General features: G+C 40.7%; 1 protein-coding gene across 1 annotated transcript in view; it reads left to right on the top strand.

The window, feature by feature from the left end:
- The window catches only part of NBAS (NBAS subunit of NRZ tethering complex), an 892,343-nt gene that overhangs the window by 228,719 nt on the left and 640,178 nt on the right, over positions 1 to 23,446 (top strand). The window contains exon 22 of the mRNA XM_030198850.1: positions 18,794 to 18,877. Within this exon, the coding sequence (XP_030054710.1) occupies positions 18,794 to 18,877 (84 nt within the window). The remainder of the gene's footprint in view (positions 1 to 18,793; positions 18,878 to 23,446) is intronic.

A 23,446-nucleotide genomic window follows, 5' to 3' on the forward strand; every position in this document is an offset into this window, starting at 1 on the left:
TGAGCAGAGGGAAGGAACAGAAGATGGATGGGACTGGGAGGGTGGGGAGCAGAGGGAAGCCTACTGGAAAGAAGACTGCATAAAACAGAAGACACTGGGACCAAAGCGAATAGAAAAACTAAATGATCAGACAACAAAGGTAGATAAAAGTATTTTATTCAGAATTTATTAATTGAAATATTTCAGCTTTTTGAAATGTGCATCTGTGATATTTTTCCTGTAAATTTCAATTCCTTCTTCCATATTAGCATATTCATTTGCATATGTATATATGCAAATGAATATGCTAATATGCCCCGCCCATCCTTTGCCCCCCCCAAATGAAACAGTCAAACTACACCTATGCTTAATTGTCAGTCAGTAAGTAGGAGTTAACCATGGATCTGCCCTATTCCCTATTTTGTAAAATGCATGCCTAAATTTTATAGCACATAACTTCAAAGGGGAAGGGGCATGGGCTGGTCAGCGTATTCCCAGAAATTAGGCGTGATGTTGCACAATACCTGCATTTTTGCATGCTTAACTGCCATCAGTTGGGCGTGAGCATGTGTACCAGCTTTTGCACCCTGACTCTTTTCCTTCCCTAGTTCCTTTATCATTCCTCAAGTCATTCCCCCTTCCTGACTCCAGTGTATCCATTGGTCTTGCCTCTTCCTGCACCAGTGGTGATCCTTGGTGGGCTAGCACCTGGGGCTTATTGCCGCTGTGCACCCCTCCTCCCCACCGGGTGCAGCGATGTCCCCCCCCCCCCCCCAGTGCATTCTTACCTGCTGGGAGCAGCCACGTGGCTGTCTGTTCAGCTGGTTCCCTGCGCCCTCTGCCCCGGAATAGGAAGTAACCTGTTCCGGGGCAGAGGGAACAGGGAACCAGCGGAGCCGACAGCCACGCGGCTGCTCTCTGCACCCCTCCAGCAGCGTGCACACGGGGCGGACCAGCCCCATAGCCCCGCCCTCGGTACGCCACTGTCCTGCACTATCCCATCACTTCCTGCCAAATTCAATTGTACCTCCTCTGTCCAATCACTCAGCATTGGTTTTTGTCATCCTCACTACTGTTAGTTCCAATGCCCACTCTTTGATTCCTCTGTTATCTTCCGTATTCAATGCCAAAGTCCCTTTGCAGCTCCCCTTCCCACGCCCTGAATTCAGCTATCCCTCTCCCTCTCCCTCTTCATCTCATCTATGGATCCATTCTAATGTATGTTCAAATCAAACATGGTACCTCAATTAAATTTCCATTTTCTCAGTCTCTCTCCTTCTCATCCCTCCCCATCCATAGCCGGGTAGATAATATTCACTCTGGACTGCACCACTATTACTCACCAAATCCTTGCTGATAGCTGAATTGAACCTGATGTGCCTCTCTGTGTCTCTGAGGACCTCAGCCCTCAGCTCTCCAATTGGAGTTACTGGGCTGGTGTTCCTCAACACACTGTTCTACTTTTCTCCTTCTCTCCTGGCTACTTCTACAATAGGTACAGTCATTTGTTGCACCACGGCTCCCTCCTCTCTTCTTGCCTTGGTACCAGGCTGGCACCATGTGGTATTGCAGCACAAAGAGCTGTCTCCTTTATCACTGATGCATTATGGTAGGACTTAGGGTCTGGCAGGAATTGCCGCATTGTCAGTGCTGTGAACCTGCAACACTGTCTCTCCTCCTTAGTTTTTTTACTGCCATCATGGCAGGGGATAGAGCTTGGTGCTACGTGGCCATCAATTCTTCCACTTCCTGCTACCAAAGGTAAGCCTTTAGGGCCAGGCCAGAATTGGTGGGTGCAGGGTGCTTGCTGCCACAGCTTCACCCCCTTCATGAGCTCTGTGGTCTATTTCTTCTCCTCTGACTGTGGCAGGCTGCAGGCAGCAACATGCAGATTTGGCACCAAAGAAGACATGCTTCCTTGTGCTGCCACACAGTGAGAAGGATGGGAAGGCGCATGCACGGGATGAATGTTCTCCAATCACAGAACACTGCTTATTGAAGAAGGACCATTTAGGGGCATATATGTAAATCTGGTGACCTTTGGTAACCTTAATACAGCAGATTACTGCTAATTTGTAAGATTTATCCCCCCTTCCCTTCAAAGATGAGAGTAGCCAGGGGGTTTACTTAGGAGTGGCATTAGGAAGTACTTTTCATGGAGAGGTTGGTGGATGCCTGGAATGCCCTCCATCAGGAGTTGTTAGAGACAAAAATAGAAATAAAAAATGCATGGGATAAAAGGATTCTTAGATGGAAAGAGAATGGAAGCAAAACAAAATTAGTAGCGCTTAGATAGGAACTCCAGTAATTGGAAACTAAAGCCATACTTCTACAGCCTGTCCCCTGATTTATGGCTAGACAGATCTGGATGGGCTGAAGTGGGATTCGATGACAACTTAAGTGGTTGAAGAATAGGACCCAGTGCCAGGCAGACTTTTACGGCCTGTACCCCAAAAATGGGAAGTACAGAGCATGATCTAGTATGCAACTGTTATATCGCACCATACTATATGCTAAGAGTTTATCTTGTTGGGTAGACTGGATGGATGTACAGGTCTTTATCTGCCATCATCTACTTATGCTACTATGTTACATTTTGAGTGTGTAAAGCAAATATTACAGATGGAAAAAGGCTAATATAAAATTGTATGTATACATGTGTAAAAAGTAGAGGCGCAGCGACAGAATGCTTTCTTTTATGCAATCTGTGTATAGACATTCCCAGTGGTGTAGTTTAAGAACAGAAGACTTGCCATCCTGGGTCAGACCCAACAGTTCAGTTGATGCTAGGGTAGAAAGTAATGTGTGTTCTATTAAATACATAACATGTTTGAGGGGTGGTAATTTATAAAACTTACGGTTGGGTGGCTTGTTCCTACAATTATACTTTTTGTTTGTAGATAGTAAGGACAATTCATTGTCTTATATATTCTAGTACCCTCTTGTTGTGCAGTGTTTATTAAACCAAACTGTTCTCTGGATCCTGAATGAATCATAAAAGGGAAAAGAAAAACCTTTTGTGGTCTGTGTATGGAAAGGCAAAGGTGATGTTTAGAAAAGCCTTCCAACTCTGTCCTGGCTGGTTTTTAAATGGATTCCCACACCCATGGTTTATACCCAGTGGAGATCAGATCCCTATCTTTGGATCTGCGAACTGACAAGGTGTTAAATCCTTAGAAGAGAGATTTGATTTTGAACTTATTTAAAAGTTCAAATTTATTAAGGATGTCACTTACTGGCTCCAGTATATCATTTACCAAGGTTTCATATGTTTCAAGTTTAATAAGGCAATTTGAGCTAAAATAGAATTGCAAATAAAACACTCTTACCGTAAGATTAAGGGTTTAACATTTTTATGACCTAGCTTAAAGGTTGCAGACTTTGAATAATAATTTTCAATCAACATGTTACTTTGTTTCACTGAATTGAGTAACTTTATCATGTCTCTGCTTTGTAACGAGTATTCAGATTTTCTGTGGTTTTTGTTTCCTCTGCTATATTTATAGCTTATGGTTTATTAGGTACTTTTGATATCACCTATTCTAATGAGCAAGTTGAGGCAGTACATAAACTAATAAATTGAAGAGAATGCCAATTAAAAACAGGATAGCAAAAACGTTCATACAAAGACACAGTAGGGTAATCTGTCACTTCAGAACCTAACCATAAAATTTAACCCCAATCCTGACTGCCAAAAATACGTCTTAAGTAATGCTTTAAATTTGGGAATGATTGTTCGCTACCAATGTAAGGCAGGAAATCATTCCAAAGTTTTGGAGCTAAAAAATAAAAGGCTGAATGTCTTCTGGGGTCAAAGCAAGCAAATCTGGGGCTTGGGGGAGAGGATGGGAAAGGATATAAGGAATAGAGATGCCAGAAATAGAGGGAGTTCAGGTAATAAGCCCTGTATGCCATACATAGTAATTTAAATGAAATGCAAAAAGAAATGGGAAGCCAATGTAAGTGAATGAAGAGAAGGAGTGATATGGTGATGCTTAAAAGTCTTGGAAAGAAGCCTAGCAGCAGACTTTTGCACAGTTTGAAGACATTTGAGGTGATACCCCATAATATCTGCATAGATGGTATTACAATAATCCAGATGAGAGAGCAAGAAAGCATGAATTAAAGTTTGGAGCATAGAGAGATCAAGAAAACTGTACAAGGTTTGAAGTTTGCACAGAATGAAGAAACTAGTTTTAACAATATTAGAGATTTGCTGTTGAAAAGATAATTGTGAGCCAATGACCACCCTTAAATATCAAAAGGAGGCCACAATGGGAATAGGAAGGCCAAAGAGACAGGGGTTATATAGGCAGGGCTTTTTTTGAAGGGGTATTTGGGGGTAATGAATACCGGCACCTTTTCTATTGTCTGCTAAAATTGACCCATGTTCCCCAAGTTTTAATGATAGAACTCAGGATCTACACACCGATTCTGTGTTGTAAAAGATTCTGTGACTGGTTGCAGGGGGCCTGGCTATTTTGGGGTGGGTCCCTCAGTGCTCACCCCACTCCTGAAGGTGGCCAAGCATTTAAGTACCGGCACATTTTTTGCTAGAAAAAACACACTGTATAGGGTTGGGAAAGATGAACATAAGAATATGATTTGCCATATTAAGACAGACCGAAGGTCCATCAAGCCCAGTATCCTGTTTCCAACAGTGGCCAATCCAGGCCACAAGTACCTGGGAAGATTCCAAAACAGTAAAACAGAATTTATTCTGCTTATCCTAGAAACTAGTAAAACAGGCCCGTTTCTGACACAAATGAAACGGGCGCTAGCAAGGTTTTCCTCGGAGTGTGTATGTTTGAGAGAGTATGTGTGAGATTGACTGTTTGAGAGAGAGAGAGTGAATGTGCGAGTGTGTGTGTGTGACAGAGAGAGAGTGAGACTGCTGAGTGCGAGTGTGTCTCCTCTGTTCCCCCTCCAGCCACCCAGCGATTCTCCTCTCTCCCCTGCTCCCCCTCCAGCCACACAGCGATTCTACTTTTTCCCTTGCCCCCCTCCAGGCACTCACCGATGCTCTTCTCTCCCCTGCCGCCCCTCCAGCCACCCAGCGAGTCTCTTCTCTCCCCTGCCCCCTCTCCAGCCATCCAGCGAGTCTCCTGTCCCCTGCTCCCCTCCAGCCACCCAGCGAGTCTCCTCTGTCCCCTGCTCCCCCTCCAGCCACCCAGCGAGTCTCCTCTGTTCCCTGCCCCCCCAGCCACCCAGCGATTCTCCTCTCTCCCCTGCCCCCCAGCCACCCAGCAATTGTCCTATCTCCCCTGCCCCCCTCCAGCCACCCAGCAATTCTCCTGTGTCCCCTGCCCCCCTCCAGCCGCCCCCCTCCAGCCACCCAGCGATTCTCCTGTGTCCCTTGCCCCCCCTCCAGCCACCCAGTGATTCTCCTTTTTCCCTTGCCCCCCCTCCAGCCACCCAGCGAATCTCCTCTCTCCCCTGCCCCCCCTCCAGCCACCCAGCGATTCTCCTATCTCCCCTGCCCCCCCTCCAGCCACTCCTCCACTTTAATCAGCATATTAAATTCCCCTCATGTGCTACAGAAAAGCACCGAGCACATCCTATATAATAAAACGCACCTCCAACGTTCTGAAGCCGTAGTTCCAGAACGTTGCAGGAATGCTTCAAGGCTTGAAGGCTTCACTTTCTCGGCTTCAGAACGTTGGAGATGCGTTTTATTATATAGGATAAGCAGTGGATTTTCTCAAGTCCATCTTAATAATGGCTTGTGGACTTTTCTTTTAGGAAATTATCCAAACCTTTTTTAAACACTGCTAAGCCAACAAATTTCAATGTTTAATTACACATTGAGTGAAGAAATATTTTCTCCGGTTTGATCTAAATTTGCTACTTAGTAACTTCATTGTGTGCCCCCTAGTCTTAGTATTTTTGGAAAGAGTAAACAAGTGATTCTCCTCTACCTGTTCAATTCTATCCACTATTTTAGAAAACTTTATCATATTTTCCCTCAGCTGTTTCTTCTCCAAGCTGTAGAGCCCTAGCCTCTTTAGCCTTTCCTCATAGGGAAGTCTTCCCATCTCATTTATCGTTTTTGTCACCTTTCTCTGTACCTTTTCTGATTCCGCTATATCTTGTTTCAGATGCAGTGACCAGAATTAGGAATAGTGACCATTTAACCCCACTCTCTGTTTTCACTGTTTTAACCAGTTTTTAATCCACTTTAGAACATTACCGCCTATCCCATGACTTTTTAATTTCCTCAGGAGTCTTGTATGAGGTACTTTGTGAAATGCCTTTTGAAAATCCAGGTATACAATATCGACTGGCTCACCTCTTATCTATATGTTTATGCACCCCTTCAAAGAAATGTAGTTGATGGTGAGGCAAGCTTTCCCTTGATTAAATCCATGATCTCTTTGTATCACTAAGCCATGCTTATGTATATGCTCTGTAATTTTGTTCTTTATAATAGTCTCTAACATTTTGCCCAGCACTGACGTCAGGCTCACTGGTCTCTAATTTCCCAGATCACATCTGGAACCCTTTTAAAAAATTGGTATTGTATTGGCCATCCTCAATGTGTGATTTTAAAGTTAAATTATGTATTACTAACAATAGCTCTGCAAGTTTATTTTTCAATTCTGTTAGTACTCTGGGAAGTGTACCATTGGTCCAGGCAATTTTCTACACTTCAATTTGTAAAATTGCTCCATTACATCTTATAGGTTTGCAGAGATTTGTTTCAGTTTCTCTGACTCATCAGCATTGAATACCTTTTCTGGCACTGATATCTCTCCTACATCTTCCTCACTGAAAAGCAAAGGTTCAGTGGTGCTGTTTGGGGGCAGGAGCATTAGTGAAATGTCAGTCTGGTTTCGGAGTCGATACCTGATCTAATTCCAGCTGAAGTGTTATACCAGCGTGATCCGAAACCAGAATAGCTTCTACAGTAGTGTCCTGTACCATAGATTCCAGATCCTTTGTTACTAGAAAATAGTCTGGTTCTTGAAAATGATTGTTTCACTTGAGAACAGAAAGTAAATTCCTGACCTATTGGGTGTAATAACTGCCATATATCTGCTATGTCCCTTTTAGTCGTCATATGTTCCAAATCTTTTTTAATACGGTGAGATGGCAGGCGCAGTTTTCTGTCCTAAATAGGATCTACAACTTGATTAAAGTCATCTGCTGTAATCAAGGGCAGGACCCCATTCTCAAGGATCAGCTTTTGCATCTGTTTATAAAAACCTGTTGTCTCCCTATATTGGAGCATGGATATTCATCAGTAGTAATTTCAGGGACCGTGCAGCAATGGGCAACTGAATCCATCTCCCATTAACATCAGCATGTTATGCAGATACTAAGATATTGACTGTGTGGCTGACCAAAATAGCCACTCCTCTGTTCTTACCCTGTGCAGCCACATAGTGAGAGTTCTTATTTATTTATTTATTTATTTATTGGAATTTATTAAACTGCCTTTATGAAGAGATTCACCCAAGGCGGTATACGGCAGGTCCAGTTTAACACAAACCTTACAATTTTTATAACAACTTAATAATAGTAAAAATGACCAAATATAAACATAAATATAATAAATTAGGTAAACTTGGGAAGTATGATGTCTGTATAATACAAAGAATACCATAATAGACAACATGGAAGAATATTCAGTTAACAGGTATAATATGATATCAGCATAATACCAATGAAACACCTAGTAAGCAATGGAATAGAATATTCAAATAGCATAGATATGATGCTAATATTTTTCTGTGTAACTGAGGGGCCAAGTGCAGATAAATAGATGAGGACAAATTGGGTAGTACATAGTCAATTGGGATAAATAAATGGGACCACTGCTTTTTAACATATTTATAAATGACCTAGAGATGGGAGTAACTAGTGAGGTAATTAAATTTGCTGATGACACAAAGTTATTCAAAGTTGTTAAATTGCGGGAAGATTGTGAAAAATTACAAGAGGACCTTACGAGACTGGGAGACTGGGCGTCTAAATGGCAGATGACGTTTAATGTGAGCAAGTGCAAAGTGATGCATGTGGGCCGAATTATAGCTACGTCATGCAAGGTTCCACGTTAGGAGTCACGGACCAAGAAAGGGATCTAGGTGTCATCGTTGATGATACGTTGAAACCTTCTGCTCAGTGTGCTGCTGCGGCTAAGAAAGCAAATAGAATGTTAGGTATTATTAGGAAAAGAAAAATGAGGATGTTATAGTGCCTTTGTATCACTACATGGTGCGACCGCACTTCGAATATTGTGTTCAGTTCTGGTCACCGTATCTCAAAAAAGATATAGTGGAATTAGAAAAGGTGCAGAGAAGGGCGACGAAAATGATAAAGGGGATGGGACGACTTCCCTATGAGGAAAGGCTAAAGCTTCTAGGGCTCTTTAGTTTGGAGAAAAGGTGGCTGAGGGGAGATATGATAGAGGTCTATAAAATAATGAGTGGAGTTCAACGGGTAGATGTGAAGCGTCTGTTCACGCTTTCCATAAATACTAGGACTGGGGGGCATGCGATGAAGCTACAATGTAGTAAATTTAAAACGAATCAGAGAAAATGTTTCTTCACTCAACGTGTAATTAAACTCTGGAATTTGTTGCCAGAGAATGTGGTAAATGCGGTTAGCTTAGCGGAGTTTAAAAAAGGTTTGGACGGCTTCCTAAAGGAAAAGTCCATAGACCGTTATTAAATGGACTTGGGGAAAATCCACTGGGATAAGCAGTATAGAATGTATTGTACTTTTTTGTGATCTTGCAAGGTATTTGTGACCTGGATTGGCCACAGTTGGAAACAGGATGCTGGGCTTGATGGACCTTTGGTCTTTCCCAGTATGGCAATACTTATGTCAAGGCAAAACCTTTGTACTGTTAAACAAGATATGAGGAACTGGTCTAAGTTACAGGATGCTCAGCAAGCTAGTCCAGGTGCGGCATGATGGTATATTCAGTCACCACATGTATTAAAGGCTTGTGAGAAGAGCCAGGCTTTCACCTGCTTTCTGAAGTAAAGGTAGTCTCGCATTAGGCATAGCCCCTCTGAAGTGTAAGTCCAGATTGTGGGGGTTTCTCCTGAGAAGACTCGCTGTAGAGTACCATTTCATTACATTACATTATACAGAACGTATAGCCCCCAAATGCCATATAGAAAGTTCACTGCAGGTTACAACATAATGGCATTAAATGAACAGTCCTTCAAACTAATAACAAAAACACAGTAAAAAAAATACATAAGTACATAAAACCATCAATTAATACCTTAAATAGAACCAGGTGCTACATATTTCTAAAATAAAAAGGTTTTCAACAGCCATCTAAAAACATAATTTTTAATCCTTGTAATTTCAAAAGGTAGAGAATTCCACATGGATGCAACTTGATATGCAAAAGAAGAGGTCATAAATTTAACAGATAAAACCTTCTTCATTGTGGAGTAAGATAACAAAACTTGATTGCATAAACAACCCTATTTTTGGCCTAATAGATGATTAACCAGGTCTGTTATATAAGGTGGAGTCTTACCATATAATATATAAAAAAAAACAAACAACCCCCCCTAAAAAAATATGATCCCCAATTTTAATTGAACCCTTGCCTCATCTTGGAGCCATTGCAGTTCAAACACATCGTACAATTTGTTGTGATGAGGGTACAGATAGTGATGCCCCTTGCAACTTGGCTGCTTCAAATCCATTGATGTGTGTTTCTTGTAAAAAAAAAAGAAAAACAATGTCCACCTTGGTCTTTTTTTACTTAAATTGTTTTTGTGAGCCTTCTAGGAACAGATGAAAACCTACTGTACACCACACTTGCAGGTGTCTTAAAAATTCAGGTAGTAGGTATTTCTGTGTTCCAGGAGGACTCATATTATTTATACAGAAATAAGAGTTAAAGTTGGAATTACACGTTGGTCCGGTTTTTCAAAGTCCACTGCACTGACCACTAGGCTACTCCTTACACTTGCTTGCTGCTCTATTAGGAATGGCCATAATACCTGAAGCGGTCATAAAGCCTGGTATCCACTGTCACTTTCACTTCTTAGGTGGGTGGGAGGGGGTCATTAACCATTGGGAGATAGAGGGGTTATGCCTTGATCCCTCCAGTGGTCAGCTGCTTAATCATGACACCTTTTTGTAACCTGGACCATGATTGAAACAGGTCTAGATAAAAACATCCTTCTTTTTTGCCTTGGATGTTTCTTCCTATTCCATCATTGCTAAGACATCCTGATTTTGGGCCCACTCTAGCTCCACCCAAAACACGCCTCCAACGTGCCCCGTTGCTATTTAGATGAACTGCAGTGAAAACATTGAAATTCTGCTTTTGAAAATTGTGATTTGGATGTTTTCAGCAGATGGATGTTTTTTTGACCATTTTGAGGTGTCCATCTGCTTCAAAAATGAGCACCACTGGCTCCCACAGGTTTTGAACAAAAGACAAATTCCTGTGTTCTTCAGCAATAACCAGCTTATGCATGTATTTGCTAAGAGCCAAGCTGAACAAAATCATTATTCTTATTTGATTCTGTCCTTTTAATTATTTGATATGGTCTTCAATGCTAAAACCACAATGAGTAATTTTTTTGGAGATGTGGAAATATGCAACAGAAGTATAGTAGATTCTTATCACTAATTTATAACTAATACAGCAACTTAAACCTTTTATAAATGCAATTTTGTTCCATACCATTTCCATTAAGATTGAATATTTAAATGATCATATTACAAATGTGTCAGTATTCCTAAATCTGTTTTGAAGAATGAAAGCTACTTGTTCTCTCTCTCTCTTTTTTTTTTCTCCTGGTTTTCATTATTAGTTTCCAATTTGTTCTATAAGCTATGATAAAGAGCAGTTGCTTAATGGATTCAGATAGGGAAACACTGACAGATTTGTCCCAGAATAATGGCCAGTGCTTCTCCTTCATAGAACTACCCATATCATTTAGCTATATTTGCTTGAGTCCTGTTGGACACACTGACTGACCTATACTGACAATTTTATGAAAATTTGGTGTATGCTTTTCCAAACTCATTGACTGCATTATGTAGCTCTAAACATTCTGGCTCATTAGCAAGTTTATCCATCTGTGTGCCATTATTTGAAATTTAATGGCACAACTCTAGCTATTTAAATAATTGAGAAGATGGCAAACTAAATTTATTTTGCAGAATTACTTACTAAGTTAGTAATTTCCTGTTCGGAATATTGTGGTCCAATTCCTTTTTATTGCCAAAGAGACCAAAAATTGCAAGTATTGTTAACTTTTAGTTTGGGATTAAACCAAATTATCCTTAGCTACTTTCACCATTGTACTGTAGGCGTATTGTCTAAGTGCTAGAAGGCCTTAATTGTAGATAATTTACAGAGTGCAAAAGACAGTTTATTTTCAGATGGTGATTACTATCTAGGTTTTTTTTCATTCTGATCAAGTTTTACAAGGCACAACTCTCCTCTCAATGTAAAATATTCAAATAATAGATAATCACTAGTACAGTACTAGTGCAGTATATGTCCTGATAGATTTGAGCCTTTCCCACCGTCTCCCCCCCCCCCCCCCCCCCCCACCATGATAGGAAAAGTAGGAACCATATAGTTATCAAATCTTTCATTTTGGGGAATAAGAGATTCCATGTTCCTTTTTATTATTGCCCCAAGATCCCCGTTTAAAATAATATGTACATAAACTTATCACTGCTATTCTCTCCCCCTGTTATAGTAATATGATTACATATTCAGTGGAACCAAGATGAACTTTTCTTAATTAACTTTGTAACCCATATTTATCCCAAAATGTTAAATCACCCTAACAAATTTGGAAAGGAGTTTTCTAAACCTGATCATTTAAAAATTGTTAACATAAACAGATTTTACTAGTGATTATTTTCTGATATACAATAGCTTTAAAGGATTCTAATGCAATGTGGAATGATCTTGAACTCTGAAATTTGTTGCCAAAGAATGTGGTTAAAGCAGTTAGCAGGGTAAAGAAGGTTTGGATAATTTCCTAAAAGAAAAGTCCATAAGTCTTTATTAAGACGGGCTTGGGAAAATCTTCTGGTTATTTCTAGGAGAAGTAGCATGAAATCTGTTTTATTGTTTTGGGATCTTGCCAGGTACTTGTAACCTGGATTGGCCACTGTTGGAAACAGGATACTGAGCCTGATGGACCTTTGGTCTGTCCTAGTATGGCAAGCTTATGTTCTTATTTTGAACTTGAAGTCCCTTAGTACTCAACTGCTTGCGGATGATCACACATTCTTTATGTTGTTGTTGGGGCTATAGGGACCAGGGTGCTCCATATAATGTCAGTCCAGTTTGATTTATCAATTCCTGCAATGTTAGCAGCTTCTGAATCTAGTCTACAATAAGCTAGGTTGGTTTTGATGTGCTTTATCCAAGTTTTTCTTGGCACACTTCTTTGAACTTTGCATCCAGGTGGCTGTGCTCTCTGGCATAATATGTTTGGAAATAATAATGGATCCATTCTACAAATGTAGCCATACCATTTCAGGCAATATTTTTAGATTTCATCAGCTATGTTGAGATGGTCACAGTATTGCTGGGAAATGGTTTTGTTCCTCACTCACTTGGTCTCTTTCAGGCTTATTTTCGTTTTTGTTTTTCGAAAGAGAAGGACGCCCATCTTTCAACACAAATCGGAAGATGGGCATCCTTCTCACAGGGTCGCCTAACTCAGCATAATCGAAAGCTGATTTTGGGCGTCCCCAACTGCTTTCCGTCACGGGGATGACCAAAGTTTCCAGGGGTGTGTCGGAAGCGTAGCGAAGGCGGGACTTGGGCGTGCCTAACACATGGGCGTCCTCGATCCATAATGGAAAAAAAAGGGAGACCCTGATGAGCACTTGGACGACTTTACCTGTTCCTGTTTTTCTTACGACCAAGGGACAAAAAGGTGCCCAAACTGACCAGATGACCACCGGAGATAATTGGGGATCATCTCCCCTTACTCCCTCAGTGGTCACTAACCCCCCCTCCCACTCTCAAAAAACATCTTTAAAAATATGTCATGCCAGCCTCAAATATCATACTCGGGTCCATCGCAGCAGTTTGCAGGTCCCTGGAGCAGTTGTAGTGGGTGCAGTGCACTTCAGGCAGGCGGACCCAGGCCCATCCCCCCCCTACCTGTTACATTTGTGGTGGTAAATGTGAGTCCTCCAAAGCCCACCACAAACCCACTGTACCCACATCTAGTTTCCCCCCTTCACCCGTAAGGGCTATGGTTGTGGTGTACAGTTGTGGGTAGTGGGTTTTGGGTTGGTTTTGTGGGGCTCACCACACATGGTAAGGGAGCTATATACCTGGGAGCAATTTGTGAAGTCCACTGCAGTGCCCCCTAGGGTGCCCGGTTGGTGTCCTGGCATTTGAGGGGGTCCAGTGCACTACGAATGCTGGCTCCTCCCATGACCAAAGGGCTTGCATTTGGTCGTTTCTGAGATGGGCGTCCTTATCCATTAGTTTCCATTATTGCTGAAAATCAGAAACGACCAAGTCTAGGGATGACTATCTCTAAGGACAACCTAAATGTCAAGATTTGGGCGACCCCGACCGTATTATCGAAACGAAAGATGGACGTCCATCTTGTTTAGGTAATACAGGTTTCCCCACCCCTTTGCTGGGACGTTTTGCGAGGATGTCCTCAGCAAAACTTGGGTGCCCCTTTCGATTATGCCCTTCTTTGTAATTCCAAGGATCAACCCAAAACAGTGAGTTTGGAAGGTTTTCAGTTTTTGGATGTCTGATTGGCGAAGCATCCACGAGTTGGTTCCATACTGTAGTACTGGCAGTATTAGTAAACAGTATATCCACATTTTGGCCTTGGAGAAAGCAAAGTTACTCATCTGTAGCAGATGTTCTCTGAGGATAGCAGACCAGGTATTATAAGCACTGCCACGCTGGGAAAAGACTAAAGGTCCATCAAGCCCAGCACTCTGTTTCTGACAGCGGCCAATCCAGGCCCCAAGAACCTGGCAAAACGCTAAAATGTAATAACGATCAATGGTCTTTTCCTTCAGGAATCTGTCCAGACCCTCTTTAAACTCAGCAAGGCCATGCCTACCCACCTCTCCTTGGCGTTGTCTTCTTTAGCTAATCTGAAGGACTCATGCTCATGCATCGGGTGGGAAGGCACATGTGCATACGTTGTGAGATGCTACGAGAAGGTTCTTGATCTCACTTGTCAGCGTCCGTACTTGGCCTGCTGTCCTCGGAAAACACCTGCTACAGGAGAGTAACTGCTTTACACTCTGATCTGCCCAATGCCCCTATTCTATAGCATGGGCACCTAAATTTCATAGTGTGCAACTCAAAAGGTAGTTGGCCATGGGAGAGACATGGGCAATAAATCCTTGGAGAGGGGAGAAGTTCCACAGGATTCGAGATGAGCAGATGCAGTCCCTCTGCTCAAAAATTGTGAAAGAGAATAAGTGGGAAACTACAAGTTAGTATGCCTCAGTTCAGGGGTTGGTAAAATAATGGAGGCACTGCTGAAGGAAACAAGGCCTGTAGGTTTTACCTTCAATTCATAGGGGTTGCCTTGAAACAGCATAAGCAAAACATGTGTCGGTACAATACATCCTTGAGAAAACTCTGAGAAGATAATTACTGGAATTTTTTGTATATGAAGAAGTTAAGGAGAATATTTATTACTAAAAATTTTGTTAATTTTTTTTTTTACATATTACAAGAAAATTGATAGTTGGAGTGATGATGAGCTTGAGACGTAAGTCTCTAAGAAAGTTCACCTCTGATGGTCCAGTACCATAATATTACAAATAAATCAATTAAAGAACAGAAACTACAGACAAGTTATATATTTGTAATTTACCAAAAGAAAATCATGCTGAAGGAATCCAATTGATTTCTTTGACTGGGTGACCAGAGAACTGGTAGTCTATCTGGATTTCAGCCTACACTTTGATGCTCAATTTCACTAAAACAGAGCATACACACTAGAGCAGGAAAGCAGAGCCTGTAGCGTGGCACCAGGTATTGCCACAAGAAGGCTTCTGCTGGCTGGACTTGGGGATCCCTGCCAGCACACACGCACACACACATACACATACACACTTATACATAGTTATACACCGAGCAGGAAATACCCCATGTGCCTTTTTGATGCTGCTTTTAACTCCTAATCCTTACTCACTTGTTCAGTACCCATGTTTTATCATTCCCACCTTAGTAATTCCCTTATCTCTTATTTATCCTGTTTGTCTGCCCTAATTAGATTGTAAGCTCTGTCGAGCAGGCACTGTCTCTTTATGTCCAGTGTGCAGCACTGCGTACGTCTAGTAGTGCTATAGAAATAAGTAGTTGTAGTACTATATATATAATTTTTTTATATCCATGTACATACAAAAAATCTCCATTGTGTTGATGATTATTTTGAAGTAGCTGTGAAATATTTCTACGTGGGGATATTGTTTTACAGTTACGATAAATCATTTCTTAAGAAAATTAAAAGCTATCTTAACTCACTCAGGCCTTAATATAGTAATATGCAGTTTTCTCAGCACAGCAGTTTCCATCTGTTTAGTATTGATTTTGTGTGTGCTACAGTTGCTTCCTATATAGTAAGTATTGTAGCACTCAAAAGAATCGGCACTAAAATGGAAATATATTACTGCATTAATGTTTGTGTAATTTGCATATATTTTGATGATAAGCTGTGTATGGAATTACTTATAATGTAGCAAAGTACACTAAAATTAGCATAGTTTTTAAATTAGTGGTGAGACTTCAATCTTATCACCTCCAAAGGTTTTTATTTTACCTGAAGAATTAAAGTTCCCATTGACTTCAGTTAAAGTCAGTGAGATGTTCTAAAGAAAAATCAACATTTAATTTGGTTTAGCTTATGCCTTTCTCAGTAGTTCTAGGTGAGTACTTACAATCTAAGTTTGTACCTGAAGCAATGAAAGGTTAAGTTACTTATTCAAGTTCACAGTGAGCAGTAGTGAGATTTGAACCATTCTCTTTCACCTCCAAGCATAGAGGTACCTAGAGATAGGATTCTCAAATTGGGGGCCTGCTGATCCCAGGGCACCCATGAGCCAGAGCCCCCAATTCTCTAGCTCCCCTTCCCCTAATGGACAAATAGAGTGAAGGAGTAGCCAAATGGTTAGTGCAGTGGCCTGAGAACCTGGCGAACCAGGTTCAGTTCCTACTGCAGCTCCTTGTGACTTTGTTGCCCCAGGTACAAAATATGTAAACCTTTTTGTCTATAACCACAGAAAATATTTTTTTTGTGGGGAGTGGGGAGGGGCATTTGATATAAATGGTCCCCAGGGAAGCATGGGGAGCTCTCACGGTGAGATGTACAAAGATAAGATAATGAGAAATCAAGTTCAGGGGCTTGACCCGCCCAAAATAGATTTCGGAGTTATTTACTTGGCAAGTCAAAATAAAAGTATAAAACAGGAAAGTTTCCAGTACTTCTGTACCAATCCTACACTAATATCTAGAACTGGGTAATCACAATATCTTTGATTTAAACACACACTTCCAGTCCTGATAAAACTAATTGAATTCCTTGTGTGATCACAGCTCATATGACTTGGAAATGCCTTGTGATAGTAGCTGGTTCTGGTCCTCAACAGGAAGTGCAACTCAGAGATGGTTCATAGAAACAGCACTAAGTTGAGTCCTCTCATGGCTTTATATGCAATCTCTTATCAGTCATGACCTTCAGGGACTGATAATTCTCTGGATAAATATTGGCCAGATAAATGGGATTACGTTAGCCTCATATATCCTGGTGGGGGTGTGGGGAAAATCCTCTTGTCATCATGTTAATTGAGTCAGTGCATGACTTAGATACTTTACATACTCAAAAGTCTTCATTTTTGACTGATGACAGCTGATGGCTTTGCTCTGTGGTGCAGTTGTGGTCAGATAACCCCTGTGGTAGACACATTAAATTCTTGTGAGGGCTATACCTTTCACAAAAGCAACTGTTCTGCTCTTTGCACCACCTTCTTCTTGGGGAAAATGGTGGCAGTTCAACTGATGTCAAAGTCATGGGGTTAGTTTATCAGAAATCAGCAGACCTGCCACCATTTTGCAAGATGAAAGCGGTGGAAAGATGAGGCTGGCTGATGCTTACTCAGTACTCAATAAGTAGTACTGTTCCATCGGGGGAGTGGGAAGGAGATTTGAAAACAAAGGCTTTGTTTGAGGGTCTCCCTTTATCAGGTGCCTATTTTTATGCTGAAATTAAAATGTAAGTAAATTTTATTTCTATTTAATGCCTTATTTTTCTTTTAGCACTATTTTATTCTATACTTCCATTTTAGTACAAATATTTATTTTGCTGTTTTTTTGCAATAGCTTTTTACATGGTGTTTCCTCCATTCCTTCTCATATATGGAAGCAAATTACTAACTATGGGCCCTGTTTACTAAGCCACGCTGTAGGCGCTGTAACTTTTTAGTGCTCGCTAAAAATTAGTGTGCGCTAATGCTGGAGACACCCATATTCCTAGCATTAGTGCACGCTGAAAACGTAGTTTGCCTATAGCGCAGCTTAGTAAACAGGGCCCTATATCTCTAACTTCAAAGTCTCTAAAGCACTTTTCACTTCTTCTTCTGAGTTTGATCATTTTTGCCAGTCTACTATATTGGGTAATAAAAAAAAACATTGAGATTATACAAAAAACGTCAAGAAGATTCAATCAGCAATTGGGATATACAGACAGAATCCTACAGGACAAAAGAATTAGATATTAATTCAACTGAATTTGATTGGTCAACATGCTGGACTAAAATTACTAGAGCTATTGAGTCTTATTCTGTAAAGGTTATACGCCTAAATTTACACTCCTAAAATTTATGCTCTGCATAAATTAGGAGCATACTTTATGCTCCAAAATAGATTATGCTTGTAATTTAGGATCATAACTTTTATAGAATAAGGCCAATTATGTATTTCACAACAACAAAATCATCTTACTTAATTTTGCACAAAGCATAGTGGAATTCAAATAAATTTCAAAAATTAAAGAGAAATGACAACTTTAACCTCTGCTAGTCCTGTTCCAGTGAACAGAGTACATTGTTACATCTATTAATCAACTGTAAAAACATCTGCTCTTACTGGGAGTATATTTTGAATTAAAATCATACTAATTCTCAATCTACCTAGCGATGTTCCCGTTACATATAAAATTGTGATTTCAAGATCTTCTAATTCCAACATTATGATACCAGACTCCTTCTCCAAACTTTGTAATATAATGCTAATGTTAACTACAATCTTATTGTATGCAACAGGAAAGACAACTCCAAGCTAAATAACTCTTAATGGTGGAGCTGTCTGTTATTAGGAAATATAAAGCTGCTATAGCTTCGAAATTTCACAATGTTCCATCAGTATTAAAAACCTGGGCACCTCTTGATTCTTTTAATGAACCTAATACGCAATAAAACATCTATAATGTACTTTTGATTTATAATTCATTTTAACTGTAGCTCACTCTCTAAGGGCCCTTTTTATTAAGGTGTGCTAGCATTTTTAGCGCACACTAAAAATTAGCACGCTAATGCTAGAGACACCCATATGGGTGTCTCTAATGTTAGCACATGCTAAATACATTAGTGCACCTATAGCACAACTTAGTAAGCAGGGCCCTAAATCTGTGCACTTGGAAGAACTTTCAATAAAAAAGATCTAATGGTAATTTTTAACTCTGTCTTATATTGAGGTTGCTAAATGTTTGATGATAAGTACACACTGATAAGCTTTTAGAAGCACATTTATATGCCTCAGAATTATATTTATTAAATTAGTTAACAAACTTTTTGTTTTTTGTTGTAGTCCTGAAGCTGGTAAGCTGGTGATTGTCCCTTGGAATGAACAGAAACATCGAGACAAGGACTGGTGTGAAGAACAAGACTGCAAGTGGGTCTATAGACTGTGTCCTGTTCATTGGAAATTGGCAGGAGAAGAGCAAACCAAAACCTAAGAATGAGGGAGAGAGTTGCTTTTATTATCAGATTGGTTTAGCTGTGTTCCACACGTGTCTGGCCCCATTTGCCCCTGATGTAGCCCTGGGGAGGGCAAAACATAGCCAAACTGGGCATGTTTTTAACCTTTCAAGTGTTGTTGCTACATTAATAATTTTTCTTTGTACTATTTTATTTCATTGGTCTGCTGTTCTCCTGCCGGCTGGCATTTGTCAACCGGTTTGCCTTTTTGATTTCTGGGACTGTTCATTACAAAAGGCCATTTGCACGCAGGCTTGTGCTCAAATATAGAATTCCTAGATGGATTTCTTGTTTTGGTTTGTAGTCATATTATTAGTCTATAGTCCTACATTTCAGAAATAATAGAACAGACTAGGCATTTGTAGGGTGTAAATAATTATGAGAGGGTAAAGATGATAAATGAGTTCTTTTTAGAAGTGAGAAGCTGCTGTAGTCTTTAAGAAGGCAATTTTATAATGGGGTATCTAGATGTTCAAGTCATCTAGATACCCCATACAAAGCAGTGGTAAACTGGAACTACCGCCAGCATCATGCGGACACTGGCCGTAGTTCCACCCCTAGCGTCTGGCATTTCTGGCGCTAATATTTCTACAAGGGTTTACTTGGCAGTATTTAGGCAGCGCCCTGAGCTGGCCGGTTACCGCCGGGTTTGGGCGGGAGCCCTTACCGCCACCTCAGTGGCCATGTGGTAGGTGAAATCTTACTGCATGGCCATTTCTTTTTTCGGCCTTTTTACCTACTGTGGTAAAAAGGGCGTCAGCGAGCAGCAAAGATGGCCGCTGCTACTAGCACAGTGCTCCTTTTACTGCAGCTTAGTGAAAGGACCCCTTAGGCACATGTGTTTGTAAAGACAACATAAGGATACATATACTTGTATAAAATTGCCTCTCCAAATGCTTGTACACAAAGTTATACCTGTTCAGAGGTATGAATAATTTTATGCACATATGTGCATGTTTTATAAAATACAAAATTGACCATCCCTTAATTCATAATTTATATTAGTCAGATCATCAAGAGGGTATGCTTGTGATAGTAGTCTAAAAGCTGCCACTATAAGTCGTTATCAATCTGTTCCACTTTTTTACTTTTCTATTTTAATATATAATTTTTTGACTTTTAAATGAAATTCTTCCTTATATTTATCAAATAACTTTGTAAACGTTTTCATTCTTCACTTATCTTAGTATCCAACTGCTGCAAGTATCAGACAATCTCCCGAAATGACATCATGTTTTGCAATTCTGTGTTATGGTAAAGTTTTCTGCAACAAAAATACATAATAAACATCCAACTCATATCAAAATTAGTCACACAAGGGCCACTCCAACTTCCACTCTGCCCTTTCTCCACTCCTTTGAACCCCTAGGGGTATATTGCATAGATGTAAGAGGTATGGTTTCCGAGCACCTGCTTTTGTGCCTGCTTTTCAGTTTATTGTCGGAAGGTGTGGTGAAAGCTGTTCGTATAAGTGGGTTTAAAGGGATTTGGATAAATTCCTGAAGGAAAAATTTATAAACCGTTACTATGATGGACTTGGGAAAATTCACTGCTTATCTTTATGATAAACAGCATGATAAAATCCACTGCTCATTCGAAGGAGAAGCAGCATGGAATCTTTCTCTTTTGGGATCCTGCCAGGTACATTTAATTTGGATTGGCCACAGTTGGAAACAATATACTTGGCTTGATGGCTCTTTGGTGTGACCCAGTATAGCAAATCTTGTGTTCTGAGGCTTTAAATGTTGTTCTACCTACTCAGGTCATTTACTATATATGTAGTTATTTCCCGTTTTCTTTTTGTAAACTTGGAAGAAGAAATAAGAAATTATTAAAATTATATATATATAAATATATATATAGGGACAAACTTTGGTTTAGTGCACCACTGATAAGTGCAAGATTCGCTTATATGCATGGTTTAAGTCCGCTCCTCTGCAGGAAAGACTCCACATAAGCGCATGCATGGAATATGGAAGCTGATTGGTAAGTGACAAAGGGGCGATAAATTTGAAATCTCACTGTTGAAGTGCCACAGGCAGAATAAGCGAAAGAAAGTTGTTAGAGTGTACACTGGAGTCGTCGTCGTCGTCGTCGTCGTCATTGCCGTCACGCAACTGTAAGACTTTAACACTGGCTGAACTAATAGAAGTTCTTAAAAAATTAAAAAACAAACAAAGTCAAGCATCTATTGCTAAAGAATATGGTGTCAATCTGTCAAATTTTATGTATCTTGAAGCAGAAAGATCAGCTTCTGGAAGACTGGCAAAACAATACAAATCCATACAGGAAACGTAAGCGGGCAGGAAAAGCTGAGGATGTAGAAGATGCTCTTTGGTGGTTTTCTCAAGTCAGGAGCAGACAGTTTCCTGTCAGTGGTCCGCTGCTTATGGAGGAAGCTAATCAGCAAGCTGAAAGTCTTGGACTAACTGAATTCAAAGCCACTGTTGGATGATTGGAAAGATGGAAGGAGAGGAACAACATAAAATTCAAGAAACAGCATGGTGAAAAACAAGACACTGATGACTTTGGTGCTGAAAATTGGGTTGTTTCAGTTCTTCCTACCATCTTGAATGAGTTTCCACCTCGTCACATTTTCAATGCTGACGAAAACCGTCTCTACTGGTGAGTGATTCCTGATGGAACACTTGCATTCAAACAATCCAAACCTACAGGAAGTAAAACGTCGAAGGACCAACTGACGATCCTCCTTTGCTGCAATATGGATGGTAGCGAGAAATATGGGAGCGAGAAGTTGGTTGCTTCAAGAATGTTAAGCGACTTCCTGTGTCATACGAGGCTAACACAAATTCACGGATGACTGGGGAAATTTGGAAGCAATTTCTAAAGAAGTTAGACACTAGAATGCGGGCACAAAAGCGTCAGATTTTGTTGCTTTGTGATAATTGTGCTGTACACAGTGATGATGTCAGGCTGTCTAACGTCAAGGTGGTCTTCCTGCCACCAAACATTACCTCTCTGATCCAACCTATGGATCAGGGCATAATAGCCAATTTCCAACAACATTATCAGGCTCTTGTGCTACGTCGTCTGATGAGCGTTATGGATGACCAGACTGGCAAGGATAAACGTGCTGTTGAACTGGCTCGTAATCTATCACTGTTGGATTCCCTACATATGCAGAAAGAAGCCTGGAATCATTTTACACAGGCAATCTTTGTGAACTGTTACAAGTGGGCAAGCTTTGTTAAGGATGTGGAGAGGGACAAAACAGATGCAGCTGTTGCAAATGCATCAGATGAACAGGCTATTGACATCCCAGCCGGTGTTACTGAAGAGTAGTTTCATCACTACGTAGCTGTTGATTATGATCTACAAACAGCTGACGACAGCACTGATGTCGAGATATGTGCCTACAAGCAGGCAACGGCTGATGATGAAACAGATGATTAAATGAGCTGCGAGGCACATGCTGACGAAATTCAACAACCTGTCACTTTTGCAAGAGTGCTGGAGAGTCTCAACACTGGGCGGGCCTATCTGGAGGCCACTGGATGTCAGTGCTATGACAGTTTTTACCGTTTGGCAGACGTAGTCTATGGAACTCACAGACACAATAGTGTACAGAAGACTATGACTGATTACTTTAAGTAAGCCTAACATCAGTTAATGGAGACTATATACCAGTGGCGTAGCCACAGGTGGGCCAGGGCCCACCTACTTAGGGCTCAGGCCCACCCAACAGTAGCACATGTTTAGCGGTAGCTGGTGGAGATCCCAAGCTCTGCCAGCTGAAGACTCTCCCCTGATAGTAACAAAATTCTACTCTCCACAATACTGGCACCTGCGCATGCTCAGTTTTCAGTGCATGCCTGCTGCAGAGTGCCAAGGTGGAAAGAAGCATTTTCCTGCCAGCTGAGAGATTTTTTTGGTGGTGGTGGGGGGAGGGGGGAAGAACATTTGGTGCCCACCCACTTCTTCCCTAGGCCCACCCAAAATCTGTTGTCTGGCTACGCCCCTGCTGTATACTGTACGTATAATAAACAGTACTGTACATATGTTTATCAGAGTCAAGCTTCTTTGGGTCACAACGGTTAAGTACACGCTTTGGTTAACTGCAGGTATTTCTTTGGTCGCAGACCCTTGCACTTAAGCGGATTGCACTGAGTGTGTGTGTATGTGTATGTGTGTATCTATCTATCTATCTAATTTTAATAATTTCTTATTTCTTCTTGCAAGTTTAGAAAAAGAAAACTAGAAATTACTAGTCCACATTAATGAGGATAACAGAGAAGAAAATCAACAGATAAATGAGTACAGGAAATCAGGATACACAATCCATGATATAGATCCAAAATTTTTAAGCCTAATTATCACCTCTATCATTTTTCTTTTTCTAGAAGAAAGGATTCCAGTTGAGGGTGATCATGAAAAATATATTTCTTTCCATTATATGTAATAAAACAAGGACAGGGAAATCAATCTGTGTATGTTTATCCGTGGGGTTCTAGAATAAATAAAA

This window comes from Microcaecilia unicolor, chromosome 3 (assembly GCF_901765095.1).
Source record: "Microcaecilia unicolor chromosome 3, aMicUni1.1, whole genome shotgun sequence".
Taxonomy (NCBI): Eukaryota; Metazoa; Chordata; class Amphibia; order Gymnophiona; family Siphonopidae; genus Microcaecilia; species Microcaecilia unicolor.